The following is a 27,390-nucleotide window of genomic DNA, read 5'->3' as shown; positions in this document are numbered from 1 at the left end:
ATTTAGTGCCTCCAGAATAGATTGATCTCTAGTTTTTAGCGTTTCCAAGACTGACCTTTGTATTTTCAGTTCATGATCTAATCACCATTATGATCAATTTTAACTAGAAATATACATTATAAATCCCCAATTTTAAAATTTTCCACTCTTTGAAATATCCCTAGTCATGTCATCACGTACCACCATTTGAGAAACACTGCTTATAAGTTTTTAGTAGGCTTCCATTTTCTTTTACATTACATTGGTTGATTATATTCGACTGCTGACCTGATACAAACATGGGAAAAAAAAGCCATTAAATTCCATGATCACTATAACCAAGGAGCATATAATTAATCAAAAATATAATTTGTATTCTAAATTCTGATCCATTACAAGCAGCGCTGAGTTGATGCTAAAATCCAAAGGTAAAAGCTAGAGAAACAACTGACAAGTGTATTTTAAATGTTCATTTATTGTCATAAAAAAAAAAATTGAAGCAACAGCGATATGAAATACAAAAGATGAAAACAGTCAAAGAAGGGAGATAATTGCGCTCCTATGGAGTCAAATCTAATCATGGCTCCCACAGGCCGACACATGGATGGAGGTTCACATGCTACACTGGAGAATGCTGAAGATCGCTCCACAACATGCTGAGGTGCACAGGAAAAATAAAGAACCGCAATACTGTTTGTTTATGTGGATTTAAAAATCTTACTATTAACTGTAGTTTCTTTAAGTGAAAGTGAATATCCTGTAGATGTGAACATGTAGTTTGGTTGTGTCGACAGCTGTTATTTAAAAAGCCACATTTTCCCGTGCCCACCATTCAGTTCCCTCTGAGCACTTAAAGAGCTTTTATAACCGACCTGCACAAAGAAAAACTTTGGGACGTGGTCTCATTCCTGCTGCACATGAACAGGCTTACTGCTGATGATCACTGATGGTTGGGGGGGGGTTACATTTGTGTCTTCATGTAAACATGAGAGCCAAGCTTGAGACGATGTTGGACACAAACGTCAGTACATGTAGAACACTAGACCTCACCATACACACTTTGAACCAAAGAACGTGAAACCTTTAGTTTACCATGAAGAAAAAAATGGTTTTTAAAAACGTCGCTGCAAGGGAGGTCAAAACTACTGAACAGCCCCCAATGAAGTGGATCATCCGTCCTCGACTACAGACAAGCCCACACAGGGAGGGGGTGGAGCTTTAACGCATCCTGTACTCTGAAGACTTGGAGATCTCACACAGTTGGCCCCTGAAGTCGATGTCTACGGTGAAGTCAAGGTCTCTCTGTAATACATCAATGAACCAATCATCAACAACCCACACAGGCCACAAGAGCAGTGGAGCAGAGCTCTACTCACGTTGTTCTTCACATTGGGCTTCATGCTGATGGTGCCAAAAATCTCCTCCCCAGTCTTTACAGTCAGATAATCATCCAGGTAGAAGACGGTCTGTTTCCAGTGGGTATAAGGAGACTCTGGACCTGTGAGGGAGACCAGGGCGGAGTTAGACTCGGCCAGTTTTCAAGCTTCTCCTTCTACACACCAATCGTCAAAAGTCTACTCAAGCTTTATAGATGTATATAGGAACAACATTTATTTGGAAGTTAACAGCTTCATTTCAGATGTTTTATTGCAACACAAAGCTTGATGCTATAATTAAACGTTGCCATTAGGATTAAACAAAACGTTGCACTTTTTTGCTTCCTGTGAGGGAAAAGGAAAAACAGACTTACTGGTGGAGAAACCGATCCTCTTGTGACACCGAGTGAACTCGATGTTGAAGTACGTGACCAGAGCATGAATGTAATCATTCCTTTTCACTTGCAGGCAAAATGGGGAGGTGAAGGTTAAATCCTCTGCCTTCACCGTGTAGATGTCCACCTCCTAAAAACAAACAGTTTTATGGTGATTAGAAAACTGCCTCCGCAGGAACTCAAACACAAAAAATTTGGAGTAACAGTTGCATTGAATTCCCTGCGGGGGGAAGGAATCTGAGGAAACTTGACTTGTGTTAAACAAAGTGAACCCTTTAACACACTCACCCTGATGAGACAGGAGTTGCTGACCAGCTGTTTGGGGTCCACCACGTCCACCAGAGGCTCTTTGATCGCCACCTCCTTAATACAGGACATATCAAAGCCGTAGACGTTCTCCCACCCTGACACAGAACACTTGCTTGAGCTTCATCACACAAACACGACTGTTCACAGGAAGCTACAAAATATTTAGAGATGAGGGAAACTCACAGTGGATCTTGTAGTCCTTGTACTGCCTGTCTTCAATGGCAGTGACGTAGAGGGTTGCTCTGTCTGGGAAGATGAGTCCCTCTGGTTTCTGTGAAGAGGTGAGAGCAGAAAAGGTGTCACTGTGTACTGAACAGATGCTATTAGGGCCATAGATTATCTTTTTCCCCTGAACTTTGAAAAAGAACACAAAAAAAACTACTTAATTCATGTTCTGAATTAAAAAAAAAAATAAAAAATCTTGCCCATTTTCCCTGTTAAACAGGTGGCTGAGGGTTAGCAGTGTGGCTAATGTGCGTGATTTCTGCAAAACTATTGCAATTTTGTAAATCAACAAAACATGTGAAAAACCTCATGAAAGTGTAAAAACTAGCGATATTACCATTACCAGCTTTTGTGCATTTCCAAGTATAATTAAAATGCAGCTCGTGACAGGTTGGAGCAGTTGGAAAACAAAGCTATAAAATAAACTACTAAAAGGCCCAGGTCCCAAAGGAGTAAAGTACACACCAGCCATTTGTCTCGGGCATAAATGACCGTGTTGAGCATTGACTCGTAGAAAAGACAGTAACCCATCCATTCTGATATGATGATGTCAACTCCTTCCACGGGCAACTCCACCTCCTCCACCTTTCCCTTGATGATGGTCACCACTGCAGACATGGAGAAGAGGATAAACTTTAATTTGCTTCTGCTGATCTCAGGAACCCTTAGCAAGCTGGTTCCAGTAACTCACCATCGTCCAGGTTGTTGGCCTTCACAATCTTCACAGCGTAGTCTGAGATGCTGCTGCACTCGATCTATGAGGACAAAAACAAACATGTAAGTAGATGGAACGTTCAAAAGCCGAGAGCAGACATGGAAAACATCCAGAAAACACCAGCTTACCCCGATAACCTTCTTGGCTCCAGCTTTAGCAGCGAACATGCAGAGGATCCCCGTCCCACTGCCCACGTCCAGCACCACCTTGTCCTTGAACAGGTGCTTATTGTGGAACATTGAATTCCGGTAGGTAAGAGTGCGAACCTCATCTTTCAGCATCTCCTGCAGGGACAATGGGCGATGAGAACGGAGCATCACAAACAGAAACTTATGTTGATGAAAACAAAGCGTACCTCATGGATTCCAAAGTGGGCGTATGAGTCAAAGTAGTAGTCCTTTGACGTCATGTCCTCAGCTGCAGGCTTGACCGAGCTCTCCCCCTGAGAAACCTCAAAGAAGATGAGCACAGTGAGGGCTTTGGAAAGCCAAGGTGTGTTTACAGGAACAAAGTCCCAAAGTCAGGCCTGGATCTCAGTTCCTTGGACTATTTTTTCATGCATCTTTATTCCTGATTGATTGTCTATTGGCAGGATTAAACAAGCAAGTACTTGATGCTTTAAGATAGACCTTAAACCATGGAAGATTACATTACATTTTGCAGGGAATCTGGATCATCATTTGCCAAAATTCCTATCTTGATTCATAATTGAGTTTTATCCAGATCAGAATTTGCACATCTCTAAAATAAATTGGGGGTGCCCATACATTTAGACCTACTGTATGAGTATTTATGAGGATAGAATTTCTCTCAAGCCTTTAAATATCAGTCCCGTCCACAAAAAAGTAGTTTCGATGTCTGCATCTAAAATATCAAACATAACATTGTTTTTATTGGATTTATTCAATTACATTTTGATTATCATTTAACGTTAAAATGTCTGGTTAATAAATTATTGTATCTTTATTTTTCCCGGTTTGTGTTAAAAGCACAATTTTTTATCTGCTCTGTTTAACCACTTTACTATATGTATCGGACCAATATCAGTATTGGCAGATACCCATGGCTATTATAATGACGTTGAATCATTAGAGGAAAAAGTATTGGTACAGTCATATTTCAAGATAACTGGCACAGAGTTCAGACACTTGGCTTTTGTTTTTATTCTTCTGTTAATATAATTATTGTGTTGTCTGTTCATTATTTATCGTGAATGAATCCTTTGTCTGGGTTTCGTTTCTTTTTCCCCCTCTTTTTTAAAATTTCTTATTCTGAGCTACTAACTAAATTTATTTTCCTTTATTAAAGTATTTCTGTTAATGTGCGGACTGTGGGAATATGCAAGGATGAGGTCATAAGATGATTGATCCAGACTCACTGACTGGACAAAAGGACAGACCACGTGGTTTGATCCGGCCCACAGACCGGTCGGTCTCTACAGACCTGGACAGATTTAACGTGGAGTGTACGAGCCAGGGATGTGGGCCCGGTGGGAACGTGCTTGCGTGAGATGCTACCGTGGAAAGCCTCGGACCGCTGCGTGTTACGTAAAGGCAAAATAGAAAAGCTCATTGGTTAAAGAAAAGACTTAGCCGGTCGGAACAGTCTCACGGATGAGCCGGCGCCCACGTGATTAGCACTGCTAGCTAAACTACACGCAGTTCACCACGCGGGAATCGGACTTATCACTAAACACAGACTCTGGCCCGAGCACGCTCACTACACTAGCGGACTGTCCACGCACTGAGACACGGAGGGTTGTGTCTGTTAATAAAGGTTTGGCGCTGCCGACGCTGCGTCATTGAGCTAACAGTCGCTAAGTTAAAATGGAAGGACGGCCACACGTTGTGCGTAAAGCCACACAGTCCGTCTCTATGTGTCACACGGAGCTTATCGCACCCCCATCTCCCACTCTATGCGACCCGCGTTAAAACACCGCCATTGCCGGAGCGCTCAGCGCTTACCTCCATTCTCTCTGCTGGTGCCGCCATTTCGATCCTCCGTCGAACTGCGTGTCTTCCCAAAGCTTCTTGAGCTTCGCCACGCCCACCACCTTTTTGTGGATTGGCTCAGACAGTCAGGCCCCGCCTTTAAACGTTACACCATGGTTACAATGCCTTTACGACGGCAGCAAACTGAGGAGTTCTCCTTGATCACATTTTAGAAGTCAAACATAAGTAATGACGAGGGTGTTTTACTGCCACATTGAGACAAAAAAAGAAAAATAGAAGCGGGCTTGGAGAATAAAGTCTGAAATGATGAGAAAACTCTATAACACTGCAATGAAAAAGTCGGGTTTTTTTGATTTTTTTTTTAAACAAACCCTAACTTGTAATAATAGAAGAATAAAGTCATATTATTATGAGAATAAATGCATAATATTGCAAGAAAAAAGCATAACTTTATGAGAATAAAGTCATAATTTAATGAGAAAAACCTCTGCATTGAATTTGTGTCTCCAAGTCTACAGATGCAGATCCACAGAGCTGTCCCCTGCATTAAAAGAGATCTGTGAAGGCTTTGCAAAGTTGTACAAATCGGGCCCAACTGCACCACATTTTAATCAGTTTCACAATTTTGAAGAGAATGTGCAAGAAAATGACACTTTTTTCTCACACAAATATATTCTAATTATATAAGTTTATTATTGTTCCTTTTTCAGGATTGCGGGGGTCTGCTGGTGGTGCCTATGCTCTTTGTACTATTGTGACTTTATTCTTGAAGTCTTAAAAATAACTCCTCAATGTGGCCCTAGAACGCTGTTGTGAATAATAAACATAAGCAGTAGTTTTCATTGTTTTAGGTGTTAAAAAGTTTATTTCTGTATTTTTGTTTTATGTCTGTCTGGTAGGCCCTGACACGCTGTTGCTTTGCTTTGAACACTCACACATTGTGCATATGACCTCAAGGTCAGTGAAGGGAGCTGAGCAGAGTTTGTCTGCACTGTGATTTACAGTATAGCTCAAAACGTCTGTACCAGCCTCTCATGAGTATGGTGCAAGGAGAAGTTTGCAGAGACAGACACAGAGATACACAGAGAAGAGAAAGGCATATAGAGAACAGAGAGACACACAGACATAGAGAGACATAGATTTGTTCCTCTACCTGTGTGTGTATTTTAATTATGGTTGTAATTGGAATAAACCTTACAGTGTTGTTTCTGCATCAAAGGTCAAGATGTCTACCAGGTGGGCTTATTCTGAAGTTCCCTGAAATGAGCGTTTATGCTAATGCTAGGTTAATGCTATTGCTAGGCTAATGCTAATGCTAGCTTGGGCATGTCATCCGAACAAGTCTGTGGGTGTCGTTTCGTCTGCAGACAGATATAGAGAATATTGCTAATGCTAATACTCGGTTATGCTATTACTAGGTTAATGCTATTGGCTAATGCAATTTTTAAAAATGCAATATCTCAGCTATTTTTTGACCAATTTGCACAAATTTCCCACTTAATCCCCAACATTGGGATATGCGACATTGGGTGACCGACCCTGGCCAGTTCTTTGGACCCTACAACGCCGCTTGCGGCTTTAATTTTTTATGTTATGCTAAAAATGATCTCCGACCAGACATCACATGTATCCATTGAAGGTTTTAAATAATCAATTGGGTGTTGATCTAACCATATAATCATTGCTAAAACCATTGCTTAAGGCAAAGACCAGTGCAGCAGGTATGTAATTTTCCACTCAGCGCTATTGCAGCCACTCACTTTTTTCCTTGTATTAGTTATTGGAGTTAGGTTCCACAAGAGCACAATAACTGATAAACGGATGACGTGAGTGGAAAGCATAAATTAGCCCTGCACATGAAGTTCGGGGCTCTTCCTCTTTGATTTTGCTCAAGACTCTGTTCTGGGCATTTTTCTTAGAAGGGTGTGGTCGAGCCCGAGATCTCGTATTGAACTGCTTCCTGCACAACAGGTAAAATAAAAGGTCAAGTAAGAATTTGAACTGTGATCCTTCCTATTCAACGAACATGCTGGAATAAGAATAGATTATATTCCAACACCGTCTACAGCAGCAGGAAACCATCAGTGTTGCTCCTGGAACTGAGGCCCCAGAATGATGTGGAAGGACATTTTATCCGTTTTAACCACTAACGCATTTCACCGGTTAGCCGTGCAGGTGTAAATCAATCAATGAGATTCATGTAAGTATGCGAGAGCAGCGTAATTGACCATGTAATGAATTTGTGTTGTCGTTTCGAATGTTGTCACGCTGTTTTTCATTTCTATTCACGTACCCCCTTTCACAGTTTGTGTACCCCTGGGGGTACCTGTACCCCACTTTGTAAACCTAGGCCACAAAGGACGACAAGTTTCCTGTTTTTTTTATACTGTTTGATTTGAATTGTATCGAAACCCCATTTACATGGCATTTTATTATACGTATCATAAGGACACCAGTGAGACCAGAAACAGGTTTTAGAAAACCAAAGTAAGGAAACATGACAGCCCAAAGCAGACCTTCAAAAGCTTCTCACAAGGCTACAAACTGTCGCTTAGACCAGAGGTGGGCACCTTTTATCACAGCAGAGCCACAAAAATGTGATTGTATCTAATCTGATGGTCACATTATCTATATTCATGTCAGCATTTAGAATAATGACCCTGAGCATTAACACAGGAAACAACAAAGAGAAATAACACCATTATTATTTCGTGTCTTTTTTTCTTTTCAAAATATCACATCAAATCGATGTCGTGATACTCATATCGTGTATCGTTCCGTGAACTTATTGTATCGTCTCACTGCTATTATTCTGTGCTTCTGGGACCTGTGCGCGTGGCCGTGGAGAGAGCGTACGCGTGCACTTGTGCGTCGCGCGGTCACCGTGTTGTGCTGTCACGCGAGCTGTGATCTGAAGGCAGGGGATTGAGCGGCCATCGGCCCGACGGGACGTCGTGTTTCCACCGCAGTTACCGTGTGACACTTAACGCTGTGGCCGCGGCTTCGTGTCTCCACCTGGCTCTGGAACCTTCGCCGCCTTGACCCGCTCATGTACCAATAACCCGGATAGCCAGCTAGCTGTGAAGCTACTTCCACGGAGCGTGACCAGAACCTAACATTGCATTGACGATAGAACACCTAACCGACACGTCTGTCCGCCTCTTTGGTCAGTTTAGTTAGTGTGTGGTTGTACAGACGTGGGTAAGTGCTGCTGGCTCTGGGTGTCGTGTCTAATCCTTGCTAGGTTTGGATTGAATGAAATAACGTTAGCTTTCCGCCGCCAACGGAAACGAGCAGCTAACCGGGATAAGGTTAACTTAGCCCGCTGCTGTTTGCTCTAACACCCTCCAGGCCTGACCCAGTCAGCCTGTAAAGTGACCGCGGGGACCCAGCAGAGAACACCGGGGCGGTGTGAGGAAGCAGCTCGGCTCCGGGGGAACAGGCTGAGCTTCATCACCGAGCCTCTGCGGACCAGGCCGGAGGACAGCGGCCGCAAACATGCCGGCGGTGTCGAAAGGGGATGGAATGCGCGGATTAGCCGTGTTCATCTCGGACATCAGAAACTGTAAGTGACCTTTGCTTTCATTCGTGACTCACTTATCTTCATATGCTGCCAATAGAGTACATAGACTACTACACATACTCCCTTTAAACATTACTATTCTGTTGAGTGTATGGGTTTCTTCTCAGCAAACCAACCCTAGATCTAACTCCCAGCACCGTGTTATCTATCAGGTTCTTGCCCAGGCTTAGGATGGACACACAGATGCAGGAAAGGAGGCCTGTGTCCAGTGTTGGCATCTGGAAACCATTAGAGACCTGCATTCAGCTCCATCAGTAGCGTTTAGTAGTAGATAGTATAACACAAGCACACACTACTTTTTCACTTCCGATATGATACTGATATCTCTCTGGACATCTGGTTGGTATCGATCCATTATCAGCAGGAATCATACATACTGTTATGACTTATTTCTTAGGTGATATTACTCAAACACAGAACAACAGTAGGAGAAACACTGACTTATTAATTATTAACCAATGGGTTGCAGGCGTTTGAAACTTAACAGAAGAATATTCTCCAATAAAAGAAAATGAATAAATGAGAAGACCCTGAAAAATAGAACACCTACAGGATGAAGTGGAGCCAATATCAATGTCTATTACCTCATAAATGACCACAATGTCAACATTTATCTCAGAGATACAGAAAACAATAAAGGGTTTGGTCTGTTTCTGCTGTTGTTTTGTATATTTTGAAAGTTTTTTTTTTGTGTGTATGTTCATGATATTGAATATTAGTTTCCCATTTTGTGTTAATTTGGTGTTATAGGAGTCGCATGCATTAGTTGTCGTTTTGCTGTCATTTTGTGTATTTTTTGTTTTCATTTGAATAATAATAATGATTAATTTTATTTAAAAGTGCCTTTCAGGCCACCCAAGGACACTATAATATTTTTTTGTCCATTCTTCTGTCATATTGTGTATATTTTTTGTTATGAGTAATTTTGTGTTTTAGTCAATTTTGTTATTTTATTTTCCTGTTATTTTTGTAATCATCTTATGTGTTTTTTTTTTAAATCATTTTGTGTATTTTTTTTTTTGCTGCAATTTTGTGTATTCTTTTGAGAATTTTTATTTTATTTTTTACTTTTTGGAGTTATTTTGTGCGTTTACATTGGGGGCCACACAAAATTAAACCAAGAGCCACATGTGGCCCCTGGGCTGCCAGTTGCTCATTTCTGCTCTACAGCATCTGCTTATCTTACTGCATTCGACCACATTTAAATAAAAACTATGAAGCTAATTTTTATTGTAAACATACCCACATTTTCATGAAGCTCAAGGGCATTGACTCCAGTCTGTACAGTCACATTCATTGTTGTAGTATATAAGGTTGTGTTAAAGTTGATCCTCTCAGTGTTGTAACATCAGTGTGTTGATCTTAACATGTCTGAACGCCACATTACTAAACAGTCATTTATCTGCTTTCTCAATGACGTGTGTTACTAACAAGCCTGTAGGTCTCTGATGACTGTTTCTGCTACTGTATAATTATTGGATATATCAGGTTAGCCTTGGCTCCATCAGCTTGTAACCTTGTCCTAAGATGCATATATTTCTCTTTATATTATTTCTGTGTTCTTAACTGTTCATTGCTTCTGTGTATGTTCTTTTGTGTGTTTGTTTTGTACAATTCTTTGGACAATAACAGTTGTTTTAAATGTGGAATAACAGTAAACTTTTAAAGCTATTAGTTATTATATAAGATTTTTAATAATGCGTTTCAAGATACTTTAAGAAATTATTGTCTGTATGAATCTATTATTGTGATACACAGCTGTGTGGTATACTTAAGGCCTGTGATTTTCTGTTTCAAAATTTCCTAAATTCCATTTCAGAGTTTGCTCATTTCTGCTTTACATTATTCTTTTCTGTTTTATCATCTTTCCCTGTTTAGATGACTTTACTGACCATTACATTTCCTGAAATTGTACCAAACATGATAAACAGTGTTAATGGAGTCAACTACTGTTATTAATTTACTTTTTTTTTTTTTTAGATGATTTACAAAAACAGGATGGTTACGCTGAAATCACGTGATTACTTTGCAAGGGTTAGCTACACTGCTAACCTTTAGCTACTCGTTTAACAGGAAACATCTCATGTAAATGTGTGATATGGTCCCAAAACAATATTTATGAAACCTTTAATAATCAGAGAATCACCTTCGAGTATCAGACGAAAACCTGCACAGCCATGTATTTGTCGTGTCACCAGATAAACTGATCACCAGTTCAGCTTATGCACCATAACCTGTTTTTATACCAGAGCTTTTACACATTTGAATGCAGTCATAATCTGTACCAACACATTAAAAACACTGAAGCTCTGCATTCATTTTCAGTCACAGAAGAACATGATCACAGGTTTCCCTGTAAAACATAACGAGAGATTTTGAACAAGATTATGGGCATTTCCGTGTCGTGTTGGGCCTGATTTTAAATAAAGAGAGGGAGAGAAAAAAGGGTCCGATGGTTTTTTTTTTTCCCATTTCAGAATGTGAATTCTATTTTTCCACAATCGCAGAAAATCAGAGGTTCTACGCTGCATCGTCTGCATCTTAAAAAAACTTAGTTCAAAACCCTAGTAGAAATATTTAACGGTTTCACAGTCGCATTGCAGGTTTAGTTACACCTGCAATGCATCATGGGATGTGAAGTGCCGTAGACGGATGAATCTGGCTGAAATTAAAGAGGTGATAAATCGAGGAATACCGTTAACAAACCCGAACAAAATGGATTCCATCCAATCACTGTCCTCCATGTCTGCTGCAAAACACAGGAAATCACAGAAAGAATGAAGTAAAAAAAAAAAAACAAACACGTCCATGCATCCGTCTACAGGACTCCACATCCGACAATGAGCGAGTGTTTACAGTGGAGATCAAAACAAACTTTCATGTGGCAATTTTTTCAACCTTTTACATCTTTTTTATTTTAAGAGAAAATAATCTTTAATTTATTGATCTATGAGGCATTTCTTTGTTCGATAAAACATTGTCTCCAGCAGATTTAAACCTGACACGTTTGATATTTTTCACTAACTACTTTATGTATAATCCCAGGTTTCTTTAGAACAAATCCTATCCAACTACGTCCTATGTCCTCACTCTGTATTTGTTTTTTTCACCACACAGGTAAGAGCAAAGAGGCGGAGATCAAAAGGATCAATAAAGAGTTGGCCAACATTCGCTCCAAGTTTAAAGGGGACAAGGCTCTGGATGGTTATAGCAAGAAGAAGTATGTCTGCAAGCTGCTCTTCATCTTCCTCCTTGGTCATGACATTGACTTTGGACACATGGAGGCAGTCAACCTGCTGAGCTCAAACAAGTACACAGAAAAACAGATCGTAAGTTATTAGCTGCTTCATCTCTGTCTACTCTCAGCATTGATCCTGTATTGTCCTACACAGCTGCAGATTCATGTGACTGTTGTTCTGGTTGAAGGCAGCACATCTTCATAGTTTACTCATCAGACTGCTGTGTCTGGCCCTGTGATGGTAAAACTTGAGTTTAAACAAACCCACTTTAGATCATTTTGTAATTGTTGTATGATTAAACCCTTGGTATCTACAATTTTGGTGTCTGTCTAGCGCCTTTAGTTTAGCAGAGCTGATCCTGTTTTGGAGAACAGATCCAAATGTTTCTCGATGTTGCTTTGGGAATTTCTGATACCTGTTTGTATATTATCTTTATACTCGTGTTTTTGTTGTATTTTGTGTATTTCTGTTGTACTTTTTGTACTTCAGTATATTATTTTGAGTAATTTTGTGTATTTTAAGTGTCTTTTTGAATCACTTTGTGTGTTTACTTTGGGCTGAGGGCTGCGTGTGACCCTCAGACTGCCAGTTGCCCATCCCTGCCCTAGACTAGAGCATCTGTGTTAATTAAGGTCGACCATTTTGGGATTTTTAGGTCCTATGCTGATACCGATATTGGGGTTTTTAAAAAAAGCTGATATCCGATGTATCTACCGATAACAGATATATTGGTCAGTACATGAAATAAGGACATTGATATACACAGGATTTATACTATACGAAAATACTATTTCTTCTAATACTAAAAAGATATTCATGCCAAATAAGCAAAACACACTGGATTCAAAATGTAACTGTAATCAATGAACTAATGACTTCTCAGTTTTGTCATTTTTTAAAAATATCACTGCTGATTTAAAAGTGGTAACTTATAAAACACAAAGCACAGTGACACAAAATCTCCATGGAGCAAAAAAAGTTCATACATCAGTTACATATTGGAACCCGACCGATTAATCACCGGGCTATTTCTTCACCAATGTTAATAAATTGGTGATTGCTAAAATCAGTCAGGCTCTTGTATTTTTGTTGTTTCATGTTTCATTGGAGTGATTTTGTGCGTTTACTTTGGGGCTGAACAAAAATAAACCAAGGGCTGCATGTGGTCCCTGGAACCTTCAGTTGCCCATGTCTCTCATAAAGTCTTGTGTCAGGGGAGAATAAAAGAAACATGAATTGAACTTGTTTACATGCACGTTAAAATGCTAAATATATAATTTTTCTAGGGCTGCCAACTTTGGTCGTTTAGTCGACAAATTGGTCGATTTCGTCATGGTCGACCAAGATTTTCATTGGTCAACCAGCAATGGTATCAGTTTCAATACCGTTAAAAAAAAAATAAAAAATGCAATGCACTTATATAGGTGATAAGGATTAAATATCAATATAATGTATTTAATTCCTAAACATGATTCTATGTCCAGCAACAGCTCTGAGTGCGTGCTGCGCTGCAAAAAAAAAAAAGTGTTGCGCTTCAGCTGTCAGTGCAATGTGTTGTCCTCAGGGCAGATCAGAGAGGGAACAAATGAAGACGGGCTTAAAACAAGCATCCACTGTTAAATCAATAATTTTTCTGCACAAGAACATGGATTATCCTTATATTTGATACGTGGATTATGTAAATAGATCCACTGCTGTCTCTGGCGCGGGGCACACTGCGCACCTGTGTTTGACGTGCGTTTGTTTCCCCGTGCACTGATCTGATGTTGACATTAACAGTTGTTTATTAATAAAAGCAGGCTTACCACTAAAACAAACGTAAATATGTCATTTGTATGAGGAAAAAATAGGTTTCAATTTTCGGTTTCTGGTCGGGCTCTGATCTAAATACCTAATGTCTGTCAGACCTGTAGGTTTCACTTTTGCTTTGTCGGGTTCTGGTCAAAGCTAGAATAAGGTTCATATCTTAAATGGTTTGTGTTTTAAAGCAAATCATCACCACAAAACGCCAAAACAAAATATTTCTCTCTTTTTCTTTCTCCTCGTGCTCCTCTGCACCTGCTCATTCATTTTTGTTTTTTTGTTTTTTTTTCGTCGACTAATCGCTACGTGTGCCATAGTCTTGGTCGACTAACCATTTCCTTGGTTGACTACAGCCCTAGATTTTTCTGAATCTTGTCTTTAAGGTGCTCCTGTAAAATAAAGGCAAAAACTCCAGAAAGAAATGAGACAAACCCTGCACCTGGGTTTACCTTTCCCCTAACAATCTGATTGGCTGTTATGTGTGTTTGTAATCAGTCTGAAAACCCTACTGTGCCAGTTGTATTTCCATCATCTCAGTCTTCATCACACCAGGTTCCAACTGCACAGATTGATGTTTGAAGCTGTCGTCCTTTCCTCATGGAGTAACAAACATTGGCAGGATTCCCAGTTGTTTCTCTGCTGACAGTCATGTTCATCTCAGTCAGTCTGGGATGTGAAACTAAGCCTTTGACTTTGTTGCACAACACACTGCTTCCTGTGTAAAGCTTTTCTCTTTTTTTTCCTGTTTTTGTTTTTAATTAAACATCTCAGACATTTTGTAACCTCTCCTCCTTTCTCCCACTCATCTTTCTCTCCAGGGCTACCTGTTCATTTCAGTGTTGGTCAACAGCAACAGTGAGCTAATCCGCCTCATCAACAATGCCATTAAGAATGACCTTTCCAGCCGCAACCCAACCTTCATGTGCTTGGCCCTTCACTGCATTGCTAACGTCGGAAGCCGGGAGATGGCTGAAGCCTTTGCCAGTGAGATTCCTCGGATCCTGGTTGCTGGGTGAGTCGAACAGATGTTGGAGTGTTTGAAGACAAAACTAAGCGATTTAAAAGCTAAATATTTATTTATCGACTTATCTTAAACACAATAACTGACAACAAATGTCAAATAAAAGGCAAAGTGCAAGTTAGAGAAGCGACTAAAGGAAGCAAAACTTATCCTGTTCATGTATAAACATAAAAATAAACCTACAACCATAATATATGATAGGGAACTGCTTTTAAAACATACAAACTCAACAAAATCCTCTTGCAATTAAGTATAAAAAGCCGTAATTTCACATTTAACCCAGTCCCTAAAATTTAAAATACCTGATTTTAAAAAGAAAGGACTAGTGTGACCAAGGTACCAGCATGATGAACCATTTTCATGGCTCTCTTTTGGAAAGTACTTTTATGTATTTGTTCATACCTCACTTCACCACAGCAGGACAAATAAGGAAGGATAAGTGCATAGTCCAAAGTCCCATTGAGTTCTGATCCAAAACATGTTTTTTTTGACTCAGTATTCAAATATTAGATGTGATGTTTGCAGTCTGTTAGGCATGATGGTTCCTCCTTTTGGAAGCTAACCGCTACATGATTTGATTCACTCCAGTGATACAATGGACAGTGTGAAGCAGTCGGCCGCCCTTTGTCTGCTGCGTCTCTACAAAACCTCTCCTGACTTAGTGTTGATGGGGGAGTGGACGTCCCGTGTGGTGCATCTGCTCAATGACCAGCACATGGTGAGATTTCCCGCCAATACATGGTATCTTACTTTGATGTACCTTTTGGGATTATCTTTATATCGCTGACTCTCTCTCGTCTTTGGCTTTAGGGTGTGGTGACTGCAGCCATCTCACTCATCACCTGTTTGAGCCAGAAGAATCCAGATGAGTTTAAGACCTGTGTTTCTCTGGCTGTCTCCCGACTTAGCAGGGTGAGTGTGTTCACCAGGGCAGTTGACCTCTCTGTCATGTTTTCTAAAGCTATAAGGTCAAACCTGCTACAAGGTTTACTATTCCCTGTGATTTTTTACTTGTGTGAATAACAGTTTATTTAGAAGCTGTAGATGCAACAAAAAGCTCTTTAAACTCACGCTTGTGGAGGTAGACATGTTGGACAAACTGTAACGTAGTGATTATCTGAAGTGTGGACTCCAGTTACATGACATGGACTCGACTTAGGCTTTGATGACTTTGGACTCGACAAAATCATGAAGGACTTGCAACTTGACTTAGACTTGAAAACAAATGACTCGTGACTTAACTTGGACTCGAGCCTATTGACTCGGGAAGACTTGACTTCTTACCCTTCCATGACAAAAGATTTTATTAAATAACATTTTCATTAATGAGCAGTAAGTCTGCTCAAAACCCTGCTGGACAGCACTCTGCCATCCGAGGCCAAACAGGACTTTTATTGACAGGTCCACCTTTAAACAAACTGTAAACGGCTGAAAACATCAAGCTGGGCTGAGACGTGCTCGCATTAGCAGAGAAAAAGATTCCAAGAGTGATATTCATTGGATTAAAACATACAGTAATACTGGGATTAATAATTGATTTTGAAAAAGTATGCCTTCCCACTATAATTATTGTTTGTTTAGTTGACAGAGGAACTAGAAAAATGTGAAAATCTAAAACGATGCTGAATTGATTTGTTTATAAAAGCATTGTCAGATTTATATCACTATTATTTGACAAATATGTACTCTGTTCAAGTAATTCATTGTTTATATCAGTTGAATAACCTTGTCCTATAAAATGGCACTAGCTGTGATACATTATGTACTCATGAGTTGTTAAGAGTTGGAAATTAATGTTGAGGACTTTTGACCTGACCTGGACTTGATTGTCTTGATTTGAGACTTGACTCTAAACTTTAGTGGCATGACTTACTTGAGAAGCAGTGACATGTTTCCACCTCTGGTGATTATTTTTCAGGAAGTGTTCTATTTACAAACGCACACTGCTTTGATGAGGTTAAAGCTGTCAAACTTGTCACTGGACTGTTAAAGTTAGTGTGTGCAGCCGCTGGGCCTGGTTCATCCTAACTGCTGTCTTTCGGTTCCGTTTCTGAGAGCGAGTGAATGGGCTGAGGAGTCCGCGGCTGCTTTAGCTGCCATTTCATTTGGTTTTCAAAGATTTGTACTTTTAGTTTGGAGTCATTTTTGACTTTAGTAGTGCTCTTTTTATTCATTTTCAGTTAAATTAAAGTAATATGTCATGTTATTCATGCATCCTCCTGTTTTGTTGCTCCCCTAAGCACCAGACCAAAAAAAAACTATTCTGCGCACCCCTGCTAATAAAGGCCTTTTTGAAATCTTGTATTTATCAGATTGTGTCGTCAGCCTCCACTGACCTGCAGGACTACACCTATTATTTTGTGCCTGCACCGTGGCTTTCATGCAAGCTGCTGCGCTTGCTTCAGTGTTACCCCCCACCAGAAGATGGCGCTGTCAAGGGGCGACTGGTGGAGTGCTTGGAGACCATTCTCAATAAAGCACAGGAGCCACCTAAATCCAAGAAGGTGCAGCACTCTAATGCCAAGAACGCCATCCTGTTTGAGGCTATCTCACTCATCATCCACTACGACAGGTGAGGCGGGGAAGAACAAATGTGAAAATTTGCACATTAGTGTTATTAACAACTATTAAGGTATCTGCAATTTGGAAATTTTACATGTTATCCAGTCGGTGTGTCATCATCAAAAGGAGTTAAAACAAAAAGGTTACAAATGTGAAGATGTCGGGTGTTGCAATATTTGGTTATAATGGAAACAGCCTGATGGAAGGTTCCAATGGGTCGCTCAACACAGCAAATGATTTAAAAACCTTTAAAGTAAACATGCAGTCAAATAAAATGTATTTAACAATAGAAGGGGAAAAGACTAAAGGAACAAACTGATGGATGGATGATACTTGAAACCTAGAATTTGGTTTGGGGCAAAAATCATGATGAATCCACTGCATTTATTACGGTTTAGTTTTGCCTCAACAAAGAGTTGATGATTCTTCTGTTTGATCTCAGCTAAATGATCTTTGGTCTCTGTAACTTGTAGGACAGCTGATTATTTCACAGTTTTATTTCTGTGTGTCATTATAGACATTGTAAATAGGATTTTTTTTGGGGTTGTTCAACACCTAACAACATTATTTGTGTATGAAGTGAGCCCAACCTGCTGGTGCGAGCCTGCAACCAGCTGGGCCAGTTCCTGCAGCATCGAGAGACAAACCTGCGGTACCTGGCTCTGGAGAGCATGTGCACTCTGGCCAGCTCAGAGTTCTCCCACGAAGCTGTTAAAACACACATAGAGACCGTCATCAACGCCCTCAAGGTGATACTCACGCATGGCCTGAAACAGTCCCCCAATATTGGCTTTGATATAATGAACAGAAATGCAGAGTTGACAACTAGGTCGACGCTCAAAAGCTCAAGCTAAAATGAAGGCTCCTTTTGATTTGTGCATTTGCCTTATTTATCTAACCTATATTGTTCCCCCTGGTCAGAGCTTTTTGATTTCCTTGTGAACCTATACAGACAATTTGCACAATGCCTCCATGTGTCTAAGTTTTGTTGTCTGTGTGTTATTCCGTAGACTGAAAGAGACGTGAGCGTTCGACAGCGGGCTGCTGATCTGCTCTATGCCATGTGTGATCGCAGCAATGCTAAGCAGATTGTGGCTGAGATGCTCAGCTACCTGGAGACAGCAGATTATTCAATCAGAGAAGAAATGGTAAGTCGAGGAATAAAGAAATGTAAGCATTGGTAAAGGATGACTGATGGAGACTCAATTATCTGATGAATCTATGAACAAACACATTAACTATAGCACGAAGTCTTTGTTTTTTCCTGAGAAGGAAACTCCAGTGTTTGCCACAGCTGTGTTTTTCAGTCAATTATTTCAATAACAGCATTCAATTATTCATAAAACAGCTTTTAAATCACGTGTATTGGGCTCGTCATCATTCAGGTGCTCAAAGTGGCCATACTGGCAGAGAAGTACGCCGTGGATTACTCCTGGTATGTGGACACTATTCTCAACCTTATCCGCATTGCCGGGGACTACGTCAGCGAGGAGGTCTGGTACCGTGTCATTCAGATAGTCATCAACCGCGATGATGTGCAAGGCTATGCCGCCAAGACCGTCTTTGAGGTACCACCTACATAACGCTACGACTAAACAACACCACCACGAGTGTGAACACGTTTTAGCTAACTTTGCACACGTCAACAAATACAAGTTAAACAGGGTACATGCACAAGGATTTTCTAAAGAGATGTTTTATCTGTTACAGATGCACATGAAGATAAAAAAAAAAAAACATAGAACAGTTTTGAGCGTACTGTGTGTGAGATCTGATAACACACACACACACGCACACGCACACGCACACACACACACAGACAGAACTATTCTGGTCAATAAACAGTCCAAAAGGCAGAGCAGGCAGTAGCAACATAAAAAAACCAACAAAAAGCTATGCACACTACCAAAAGCAACAAAATAAACATTATTTATTGAACCTGACCCATTTCAGAGCAGGTTTATCAGGACAAAGTCACTCTGAAATAACCTCAGACCACAGGATCATTTGATAAAACAAAAGATACTCTGGAGTTTATAATGCTTAATCAGGAAGGGGGATATTGGGACAAAAATGGCCTGAATTAGTGATCCATTGAGGCAGCGTGTTTTATCAGTAAAAGCTAGTAATGGCATCGCTGTCTCTTTCCAGGCCTTGCAGGCCCCTGCCTGCCATGAGAACATGGTGAAAGTTGGAGGCTATATTCTGGGGGAGTTTGGTAACCTGATTGCTGGTGATCCACGTTCCAGGTAAGCCACCCTTTGACCATATGGTGACCTGAATGAAGTGTTGGAGAGGAAATGAGGAAGTAAAGTAAGTTGGCTGTTCTCTTGTTTAGCCCTTTGGTTCAGTTCAACCTTCTTCACTCCAAGTTCCACCTGTGCTCTGTGCCGACTCGTGCACTCTTGCTGTCGGCGTACATCAAGTTCATCAACCTTTTCCCAGAGACCAAGACCACCATCCAGGAGGTGTTGCGTTGTGACAGTCAGATTCGCAACTCTGATGTGGAACTGCAGCAGCGCGCTGTGGAGTATCTAAAGCTGTCCTCCATCGCCAGCACCGACGTCCTGGTTAGTGATTGACTGAGTGTTGTATGGTTATATGTTTTATGTGAAGAGGTGTTTTAGTATGGAATATTGTGAAAAATAACGTCCCAGGTTTCTCTCAAGGTTTGTAATACATTTAAAAGGGATTGTTGTGGTTACTGTTAAGGATTTCTGTTTGTCATTGATAAATATCAGCTATTTGGGTAATTTTTTATTTTCTTTCGAATAAAGGCCCACCATGAAAACCCCAGAACAGTGCATCACTCGTTTTCAGTCATTTGTATGGAGTGATGGGTTCAGCACGTATTCATGTGGGATCTCGTTCTGAAAGTGAGATGGGCAATATTTTTGTAAGTCCTAAATCTAAGAACAAATATTTAAAAAGAATCTGAGGTGTATCTGTAAGTGTTTCTTGGATAATAGTTTCAAGTTCGCAAACGGGATCAAATGAAATGTCCTGTGCTCTAGAGCAGGGATTCTCAAGCTTTTTGGGTTTAGGGAATATTTAAAGTACCCTTTTATAATCCTTACATCATTCAAAAACATTTTACTCCCATTTTTATCCCTAAGGATTGTAAAAATGGTCTATTCTTTTAATGTTTCATCTTTAATGGTTTAGATATTTGTAGTAAAAATGAACTTGGAGTACCTGTACTAGTCTTGTACAGAACATAAAATGTGTGTAATGTATTAGCAATAAACAAAATGATTACACATTTATTTGAGCAAAAAAATAAGCAATTTCTTTGCGCAATTTTGTATTCATTGAGCAGTTACTGCAATTCCACATATGGATTCTATGCTTTTGTAATAATATCACCTAAAAATGAGCTTTTTCAAATTATTTCACGGACTCCCATGCTACAGCTTTAGGAGTCCTGGGGGTCCACAGACCCCAGTTGGAGAGCCACTGCACTAGATTCTGCAGGGCCATGTAGGGTAGGGCAACCTCAGACTGATTCTCACAGTAAACAAATTAACAGGAATCAGAACAGACTGTAATAATATTACAACTTATCAGCAGATTTAATTGGAACCTGCATAAACAGACACAATTAGATGCTGTTTAGGAGAAGAATAAAAGTACATTTGGAAAGAGAAAGGTTAAAGTTGTTGACAAAGATCTCATTGACATGTTTGCTTATGCTTTTGCCAATAGAGTCCTCCTCAGTCTCTTTGCATGTGCCCATTTAACCCCTCTGATGCTTTGTTTGAGCTCAGCTCAGTTGGGAAAATTGTGAAATAGCATCCGTGCTAACTTAACTTCCTTTTCTGGGCTTAGATGAACTTTGACAATGTGGCATTGTGAATGAGATGTTGGTGAGCTAAAAGGTTGGGTGTATCGCTTGAGGTTTGGAGTTTTTCAATTTTTAGATTTTTACTCTACAGTATGTGGCCGTTTTTGTGTAATCATTAAGGATCCTTTACTTATAATAAGCTTTTGCATGAATGCTGTCTTCATGTAAATGGATTGACTTGATTCATAGAGGAATATTTATTTTGACATTCAGCAGAGAGGTTAAAGCAGAATTAAGTAACTTGCACTTAGCGCTCCCCCTAAAGGTCCCTTTTGGTTATGTCACTGTCGTAAACACTCCGCACCCCCAGAGGCAACAGCTCCTCCCTCCTGCTTTAGTGAGACGTACCGGGTCAAAATGAAAGCAGTTAATCTTGAATAAACCTACATTCTGAGTGAACTCATCCTTTAGTAACTCCGTAAGTTGATAATTTCTACCGTAAAAACTGCGTTGTTTATAAGGGACGTGATCAGCCAGTTGTCTCCCCTTTCACCCTACTACACACACACACACGCACACACACGCACACACACGCACACACACGCACACACACACACACACACACACACAAAAACACAAACGTTCCCTGGTAATGACGTCACTGGAGCGATGAAGTGACCAAAAAGCACCACTGTGTTCAAGCGACTCATCACGGACGATTGAAGTAACTATAGTCGCGTTGGTTGTGAACCACCTTTAGTGTGTATTGGGCTGTCGTATAGCAGTACGTGTTGTTGCGAGAACGAGAACAGAGCTGTCAGGTTAGAGGCAGGGAAAGTTGCAAGTGTGGTTTTCTGGCCAGAGAATGACCAGGGATGAAAGACCCCCTGATCACCCCATAAACATTTGTATTACCCTAAGAGGGACTACAAGAAGGCTTTATTAAGGTGTAAAAGTTACTTAGTTCTGCTTTAATAACCTAGAGATCTGCAATCCTGCATGTTCTTTGGTTACAATCTTTTCCTGTTCCTCATTCTAAGGAGCTCCTCCTTGTAGGGATGTTTGTTTGAGGGAGGGAGATAGTTCTGTAGTAGAGTGCCCCACCCTATAGGGTTTACTTTGTTCTCATCTCTACAGACCTCAATGGAAAAGCTGATACAGTTCAGTCTCACTGTACTTTGGTCTGGTTCTTACAGGCTACTGTCCTTGAAGAGATGCCCCCCTTCCCAGAAAGAGAATCATCTATTCTGGCTAAGCTGAAGAAGAAGAAAGGTCCTGGAGCTGTGTCTGTGACGGAGCTGGAGGACAACAAGAGGGAGGGAGGCGAGCTGAATGGAGGCGCTGACCGGGGTCCTGACTCAGCAGCCATGGCTGCGTCTAATGCTGTAAGGATTCAATGTTTTTTTCTTTGTGTTTCATGTGTTCAAGCTGACTAAAAAAGGCTGTGTTTTTTCTAGTCCACGCCCTCACCTTCTGGTGACCTGCTTGGGATTCGTGCCGCGGCACCAATTGGTGCTGCGCCTGCCAGTGCTGGGAGCCTCTTGGTGGACGTCTTCTCTGAGGCTGGTATTGCGGTTTCCTCGGCTGCTGTGAACGATGAGGGCTTCTTAAGGTGCAAGTTCATCTCTACACTAACTGATTAAGTCTGCAGGGTGGGTAATTGCTGTAGTGCAGCATTTAAAAGGAGGCACAGCTAAACATTAGAGTTAGTTTAGAAGAGTACGTCTCCTGCCTGTCTGCAGCTCCTTTGCTCTGATTGCTTCTACATTAGAAATGCTCCCAAAGGTGGATCAGATCAGTAGAGCCTCCCATTTTCAGTGATTTTGGTAAACAGACAGAATTCACTTCCTGAAAAGGAAATGGCAACGTCATTATTTATTATTTTTTTTAAAAAAGCATCAAGCTGAAATTGCACTAGAACACAGAATATAACCACACATGCATGGTTTACAATAATATCATGCAATAACACTCAATACAAATGTCCCACACAATGTCGCAATGAAATCTGGCGTTCACCTTCAGAAATGGCAATGAATAAATGAGACGATCTAAACCCTCATCGACATGTTAAGGGACAATATCAAACATTTACACAACAATATTTTGCTTCAAAATGTGTGGCCTAATGTTTTGTAAGTTTAGCAAAAACAGACCCATGTCAAATTTCAGTACGCACTGCCATAGTGGAAAAATTACCAACAATAGATAATTTACCTAACAGCATGTTTGGCAGGATTTAGTGTAGTTAATTGAGCTGATTCCAAAAAGCAGATGAAAGGGAAATAAAATGAATATGTATGAACTTCAAATCGGAGGCTCTCCATCAGTAAACCCTCCAATATGAAACCACAGGCTAGAAGGTTTTGGCCCAGCCCATAAACTGGCCTTGTCACTTGTGTAAACATGTTTCTAGCAGAGCGTCCATTTTGCACTAAATCACATTTGTGTCATTGAATAATGAATAATTCTAACCTTGACTGAGGTGGTCACCTTTATTCTAACTATTGGTTTTACTAAAAACGTGAGTTCTGAGTTCTTGGTCTTCTACAGACTCTGTTACTAGCGGCTGAGTGCTAACTTGCTGGGTTACATTTCTTGGATCATTTCATTAACAAGCTATTGTGTTAATGACAGGTGGAGAGAAGCTGCTGATTTAGCCGTTAGCATCTGAGGCACCAAGTCCACATGTGGCCTCTGCTTGCTTCTATATGACAGATGTGATGTTATGAGTATATGAATTCATACTGTATCCAGCTCTTGAGTGAGGGAGTCATTCTTGTTTTCATCTTAACGGAAATGTTTGTCTTTTTAACCTTGAGTGTTTGTACTTTGGACTACGATGCAACTAGATGTACTCTGTCAATGATAGTCTTTCTAATGGCTTTCTGTCTTTGCTCTCTTTGTCTAACGTGAACCTGCCAACCCTGAGATCATCCAATCATGTCAGTCCATGGTCATCATTAGGCTTTTACAAGCTTTGAAGATGCTAAACTAAGAAGTCGATTCATGTCGTGCCACCTGAAGTATAAATAAACAGTGGTAGAAGGTAATCCAGAATAGGATGATTAGCTTCTATTTGCGGGTTTTAGAGAGAATATGTGCTTTAAGAACTGATTGGTAGCTCAAGGTCTCTCTCAGGCACTCAGATTACAAACTGTATTCATTCACTTTTTTAATATTTAGTGTCCAGCACATATTAGAGATAACTGTTGATGAACGACAGCAACTCACTCAGCCACAAAGATGTAGTAAAAATAATTTACTGAGCTGGTCAATGGACAGTGAATGATTTTCAAACTGTATTCAGCGTCACTAACTACAAACATCCAAGCTTCCATTGTTTTCAGATCATTCAAAACCTTGGAATAAAATGATCTACGCACAGACAAAGTGTAAGGAACTCTACAGAGTTTAATAGTCCTTACTTCACCTAGGGAGGAGCATGCATGCAGGGGAAGTTTCACACAAATAAAGACTGAATGAAATTTTACAACCAGTCATTTTTCAGCACTACACAAGTTACTTGGAGGCACACGTGTCAAACCCTAAAAGGAATGCAGTGTCCTGGAGGAGAAAGTAAAAATAACAGAGAAACCATGAATCATTGTGTAAATTACAAACTATTTCAGTTGTAGATATCTCAGTCCCTCCAAATTCAATGAAACTCCACAATATTTGCAGGGCTCACAGTTTCCCCCATGTGTAAATCACATGATTGAAGTCTTTTTTAATATCAAATTATTGAAAGAACTCCTGATTTCTCCACAATTATTCCACAAACTTTCCCCAAATTAAATAAGAATTAGTCACAAAATAAAGGAAATTTAAGGTTAATATCCTGTAACTGAAATTTGTCACTTATTGCTATATATATCCTTTATACGTGGAAGCGCAGGTCAGACCTTATGGTTGGCAGGTCCACTTCACCTGTCTGTTTAATTTAATCTTCTCTATATGTGACTGTCTGTCATCTTTTTCTCTTTTTCCCTTCTTTGCCTTTCCCTGTGTGTATGTGTGTGCGGGTTTGTGCGTGCTCATCGTCTGCGTGTGTGTGCGCGCGTGTTTCTGCACGTCTGCGTGTTCATCCATCTTTGTGCGCTTGTATGTCTGTGTTTTGATTCTCTACCCGTATTGGACAATGACAGAGATCTGGAACAGCCCACCGAGACCTCCGATTCCCAATTGGTGGAGGGTTCTGGTGACTTGGAGTAAGGGCCCAGTAGGAACCATCAGACATTAGATTAGAGGAATGCACAGACTGTGTGTGTGTGCGTGTGCGTGTGCGTGTGAGATGTGCAAATAGTAACTCTGAATGTGAATCACTGCATATGCAGCTGGGTTCTTAGGAGCCATATGTGTTGACTTAAAAGCACGTGACTTGTTTTACAATTTCTATGCTTTAAGACCAAAGACATTCAGCTACATCTTTTGGTTTAGGGAAGTTTATCAGTGATTTAACTGACCTAACCTGTCACTGGTTCAGTGAACGGAATTCTAAGCTACTGGTTCTCAACTTGTGGGTGAAAATTTTGCGTTCTGAACATGTGACTTTTTGATTCTTCACTAAAAGACAAAGAAAATTCCAACATTTTACATTTACGAATACTAATTACTTTGCAGCATAGTTACATTTTGTGACTATGCTTTAATCCACAGTGGCCGAGAAAAGCTTCTTGTCTCAAGTAATTGATATCCTGCATAGGGATGTCCCGATACAACTTGTTCACATCCGATATGATATCGATATAGCCTTGATTATTGGCCGATACTGATATCAATCCGATATCAACACAAATCATACATACTTTTATTACTTATTTTGCAGTGTGGAATGTTAGAAAAGGCTTGATCAAGTGATGTTTCTCAAACAGAGAACAATAGTCAGCAACAGTAGGTATGAGAAAAACTGACCCATTTATTATTAACCAATTGGTTACATTCATTTTAACCTTCAATGTAAATATCTACAGTATTGTACAATTAAATAGATATAATAGATATAAATTTTAGATGCAGACCAATAAAATCCGATATTAATTTTCTGGCCCTTATCCAAAATTCCCAAGCTTGAGTTCCTGTGGAAAATTTACCAGAAATGTTCCACCCCTTTGTAACCGTAGTGGTGGCAGAGGTGAGGCTAAATGCTGTAAGTCACAATGGTTACATCAATCTGTACCGTTTATCGGCTCACCATCATGCTAACCCACACCTCAGATGGTAACTATGTTTCTGTTTAATGTTTTAAATATCTCTCATCATGATCACACGATAACTTACTGTCAATGCTTGTTCCTCCATATCTCCAAACACACTCAAACCTGGGCCATTGTTTCTAACCAGACACTTTTCTCTGTGAGAACTCCGTTAAAGCTTGAAAGACGTCTGCAGTCTTCACGCCTGCATTTAATCCTTTTTCACAGTGAAGGATTAACCCTTTAACAACCCCGCCAAAAATAAATCAATGGAAAAATTATTTATTTCTATTTCTTATGTCCTTGGGTGAGTAATAACCATTATCAGTTATTTTATTTTCAACTGACCCTGTCGTTTCTGAAATATTCATCTCTACCAAATGGTTGAGTTGTCACTTCATGGTTTAAGTGTGAACATATGACAAATACAACAAACAGTGGAAAAAGTGAAACATAATTGTCATTTATTAACAGTTTATTAACAAGAGAACTGGTGGAATGCCACAGATGATTCCTTGCTTTCATATCAACACAGGAATGTTTAAAAGAAGAAACATTGAACATATATTCATTGAATTGAGGAACATTTTGCATAATTTTGTATTGGTGTATTATTGTTCTTCTTGCAATGAAGCATATGCTTCATTAATTCTGAACTCCCGAGCAGCAACATCATATATACAAAGTGAACAGTTTAGACGTCTTCTATTAAGTTCACCATACTAATAAAAATACTTTTGAGAGGTGTAGGTGGAAAGAAATAACTCATCATCCGATCCAAAACAATGGCATCAAGCTTTGTGTGTGAGTGTGTGTGTGTGTAGAAAACAAACCTGTAGGTTAGCATGTCATGGGTAGGTGTCGTCTGCTCTCGTTTGGTCAGACCTCACTGCTGTTGCTCCCATAGTTTACATCCCATTTAGTTATGCAGCGTAGATCTTTGGTTGTGTTGTAAACTTGTGCTAGTGGCTCTTACTAACCGTCTTCTAACTGCATATCTCTTGTTTCCTCATCATGTCTATGTTTCTCTGCTGTGGTGAATGGATGGCTTCTTTATCCCATTCCTCTCTGGTCCATACATTTCCCACCTGTCTCTTCATGCCTGCTCTCTGCTGTGGCCTCTCAGCTCTGCTCCTCCCTCTGAGGATCCTGCTCCCCCTCTGTCTGTGGCAGACGATCTTCTTAACAAGTAAGCATCGCTGAAGTCTAAACTCTCCCTCTTTCATTCAGTCATAACACTCACTTACTCACT

At 40.2% G+C, this 27,390-nt stretch overlaps 2 protein-coding genes across 6 annotated transcripts in view; one reads left to right on the top strand and one right to left on the bottom strand.

Annotated features, from left to right (window-relative positions):
- Nucleotides 1–434: 434 nt before the first annotated feature.
- On the bottom strand, nt 435–5,078 carry prmt1 (protein arginine methyltransferase 1). Of its 2 annotated transcripts, none has more exons than XM_028455765.1 (10): nt 4,964–5,078; nt 3,355–3,441; nt 3,128–3,283; nt 2,976–3,039; nt 2,750–2,892; nt 2,243–2,330; nt 2,039–2,154; nt 1,730–1,880; nt 1,356–1,477; nt 435–1,281 (listed from the first exon to the last, which is right to left on the bottom strand). In XM_028455765.1, exons 1-10 carry the CDS (start codon nt 4,988–4,990, stop codon nt 1,198–1,200), a joined length of 1,038 nt encoding a protein of 345 aa, XP_028311566.1. In that variant the 5' UTR covers nt 4,991–5,078; the 3' UTR covers nt 435–1,197. The 2 variants fall into 2 exon arrangements, with proteins under 2 accessions (XP_028311566.1, XP_028311565.1); XM_028455764.1 differs by having other exon boundaries at nt 3,355–3,450; nt 4,964–5,067.
- Nucleotides 5,079–7,783: 2,705 nt separating this feature from the next.
- The window catches only part of ap2a1 (adaptor related protein complex 2 subunit alpha 1), a 29,467-nt gene continuing 9,860 nt past the window's right edge, over nt 7,784–27,390 (top strand). The window contains exons 1-16 of one of the 4 annotated variants that reach the window (XM_028455812.1): nt 7,784–8,152; nt 8,303–8,516; nt 11,652–11,863; nt 14,395–14,588; nt 15,186–15,315; nt 15,408–15,509; nt 16,910–17,169; nt 17,740–17,908; nt 18,170–18,307; nt 18,545–18,727; nt 19,311–19,408; nt 19,498–19,729; nt 22,140–22,328; nt 22,401–22,555; nt 25,092–25,154; nt 27,265–27,327. In XM_028455812.1, the coding sequence (XP_028311613.1) occupies nt 8,450–8,516; nt 11,652–11,863; nt 14,395–14,588; nt 15,186–15,315; nt 15,408–15,509; nt 16,910–17,169; nt 17,740–17,908; nt 18,170–18,307; nt 18,545–18,727; nt 19,311–19,408; nt 19,498–19,729; nt 22,140–22,328; nt 22,401–22,555; nt 25,092–25,154; nt 27,265–27,327 (2,255 nt within the window). In that variant the 5' untranslated portion in view covers nt 7,784–8,152; nt 8,303–8,449. Of the gene's footprint in view, nt 8,517–11,651; nt 11,864–14,394; nt 14,589–15,185; nt 15,316–15,407; nt 15,510–16,909; nt 17,170–17,739; nt 17,909–18,169; nt 18,308–18,544; nt 18,728–19,310; nt 19,409–19,497; nt 19,730–22,139; nt 22,329–22,400; nt 22,556–25,091; nt 25,155–27,264; nt 27,328–27,390 lie in introns of all 4 variants that reach the window. The other 3 variants (XM_028455811.1, XM_028455813.1, XM_028455814.1) reach the window with 3 other exon arrangements.

The sequence above is a fragment of the Gouania willdenowi genome, chromosome 8 (assembly GCF_900634775.1).
Source record: "Gouania willdenowi chromosome 8, fGouWil2.1, whole genome shotgun sequence".
Taxonomy (NCBI): domain Eukaryota; kingdom Metazoa; phylum Chordata; class Actinopteri; order Blenniiformes; family Gobiesocidae; genus Gouania; species Gouania willdenowi.
The sequence above is the reverse complement of the archived record's forward strand: the minus strand, read 5'-3'. Positions and strand labels throughout refer to the sequence as shown.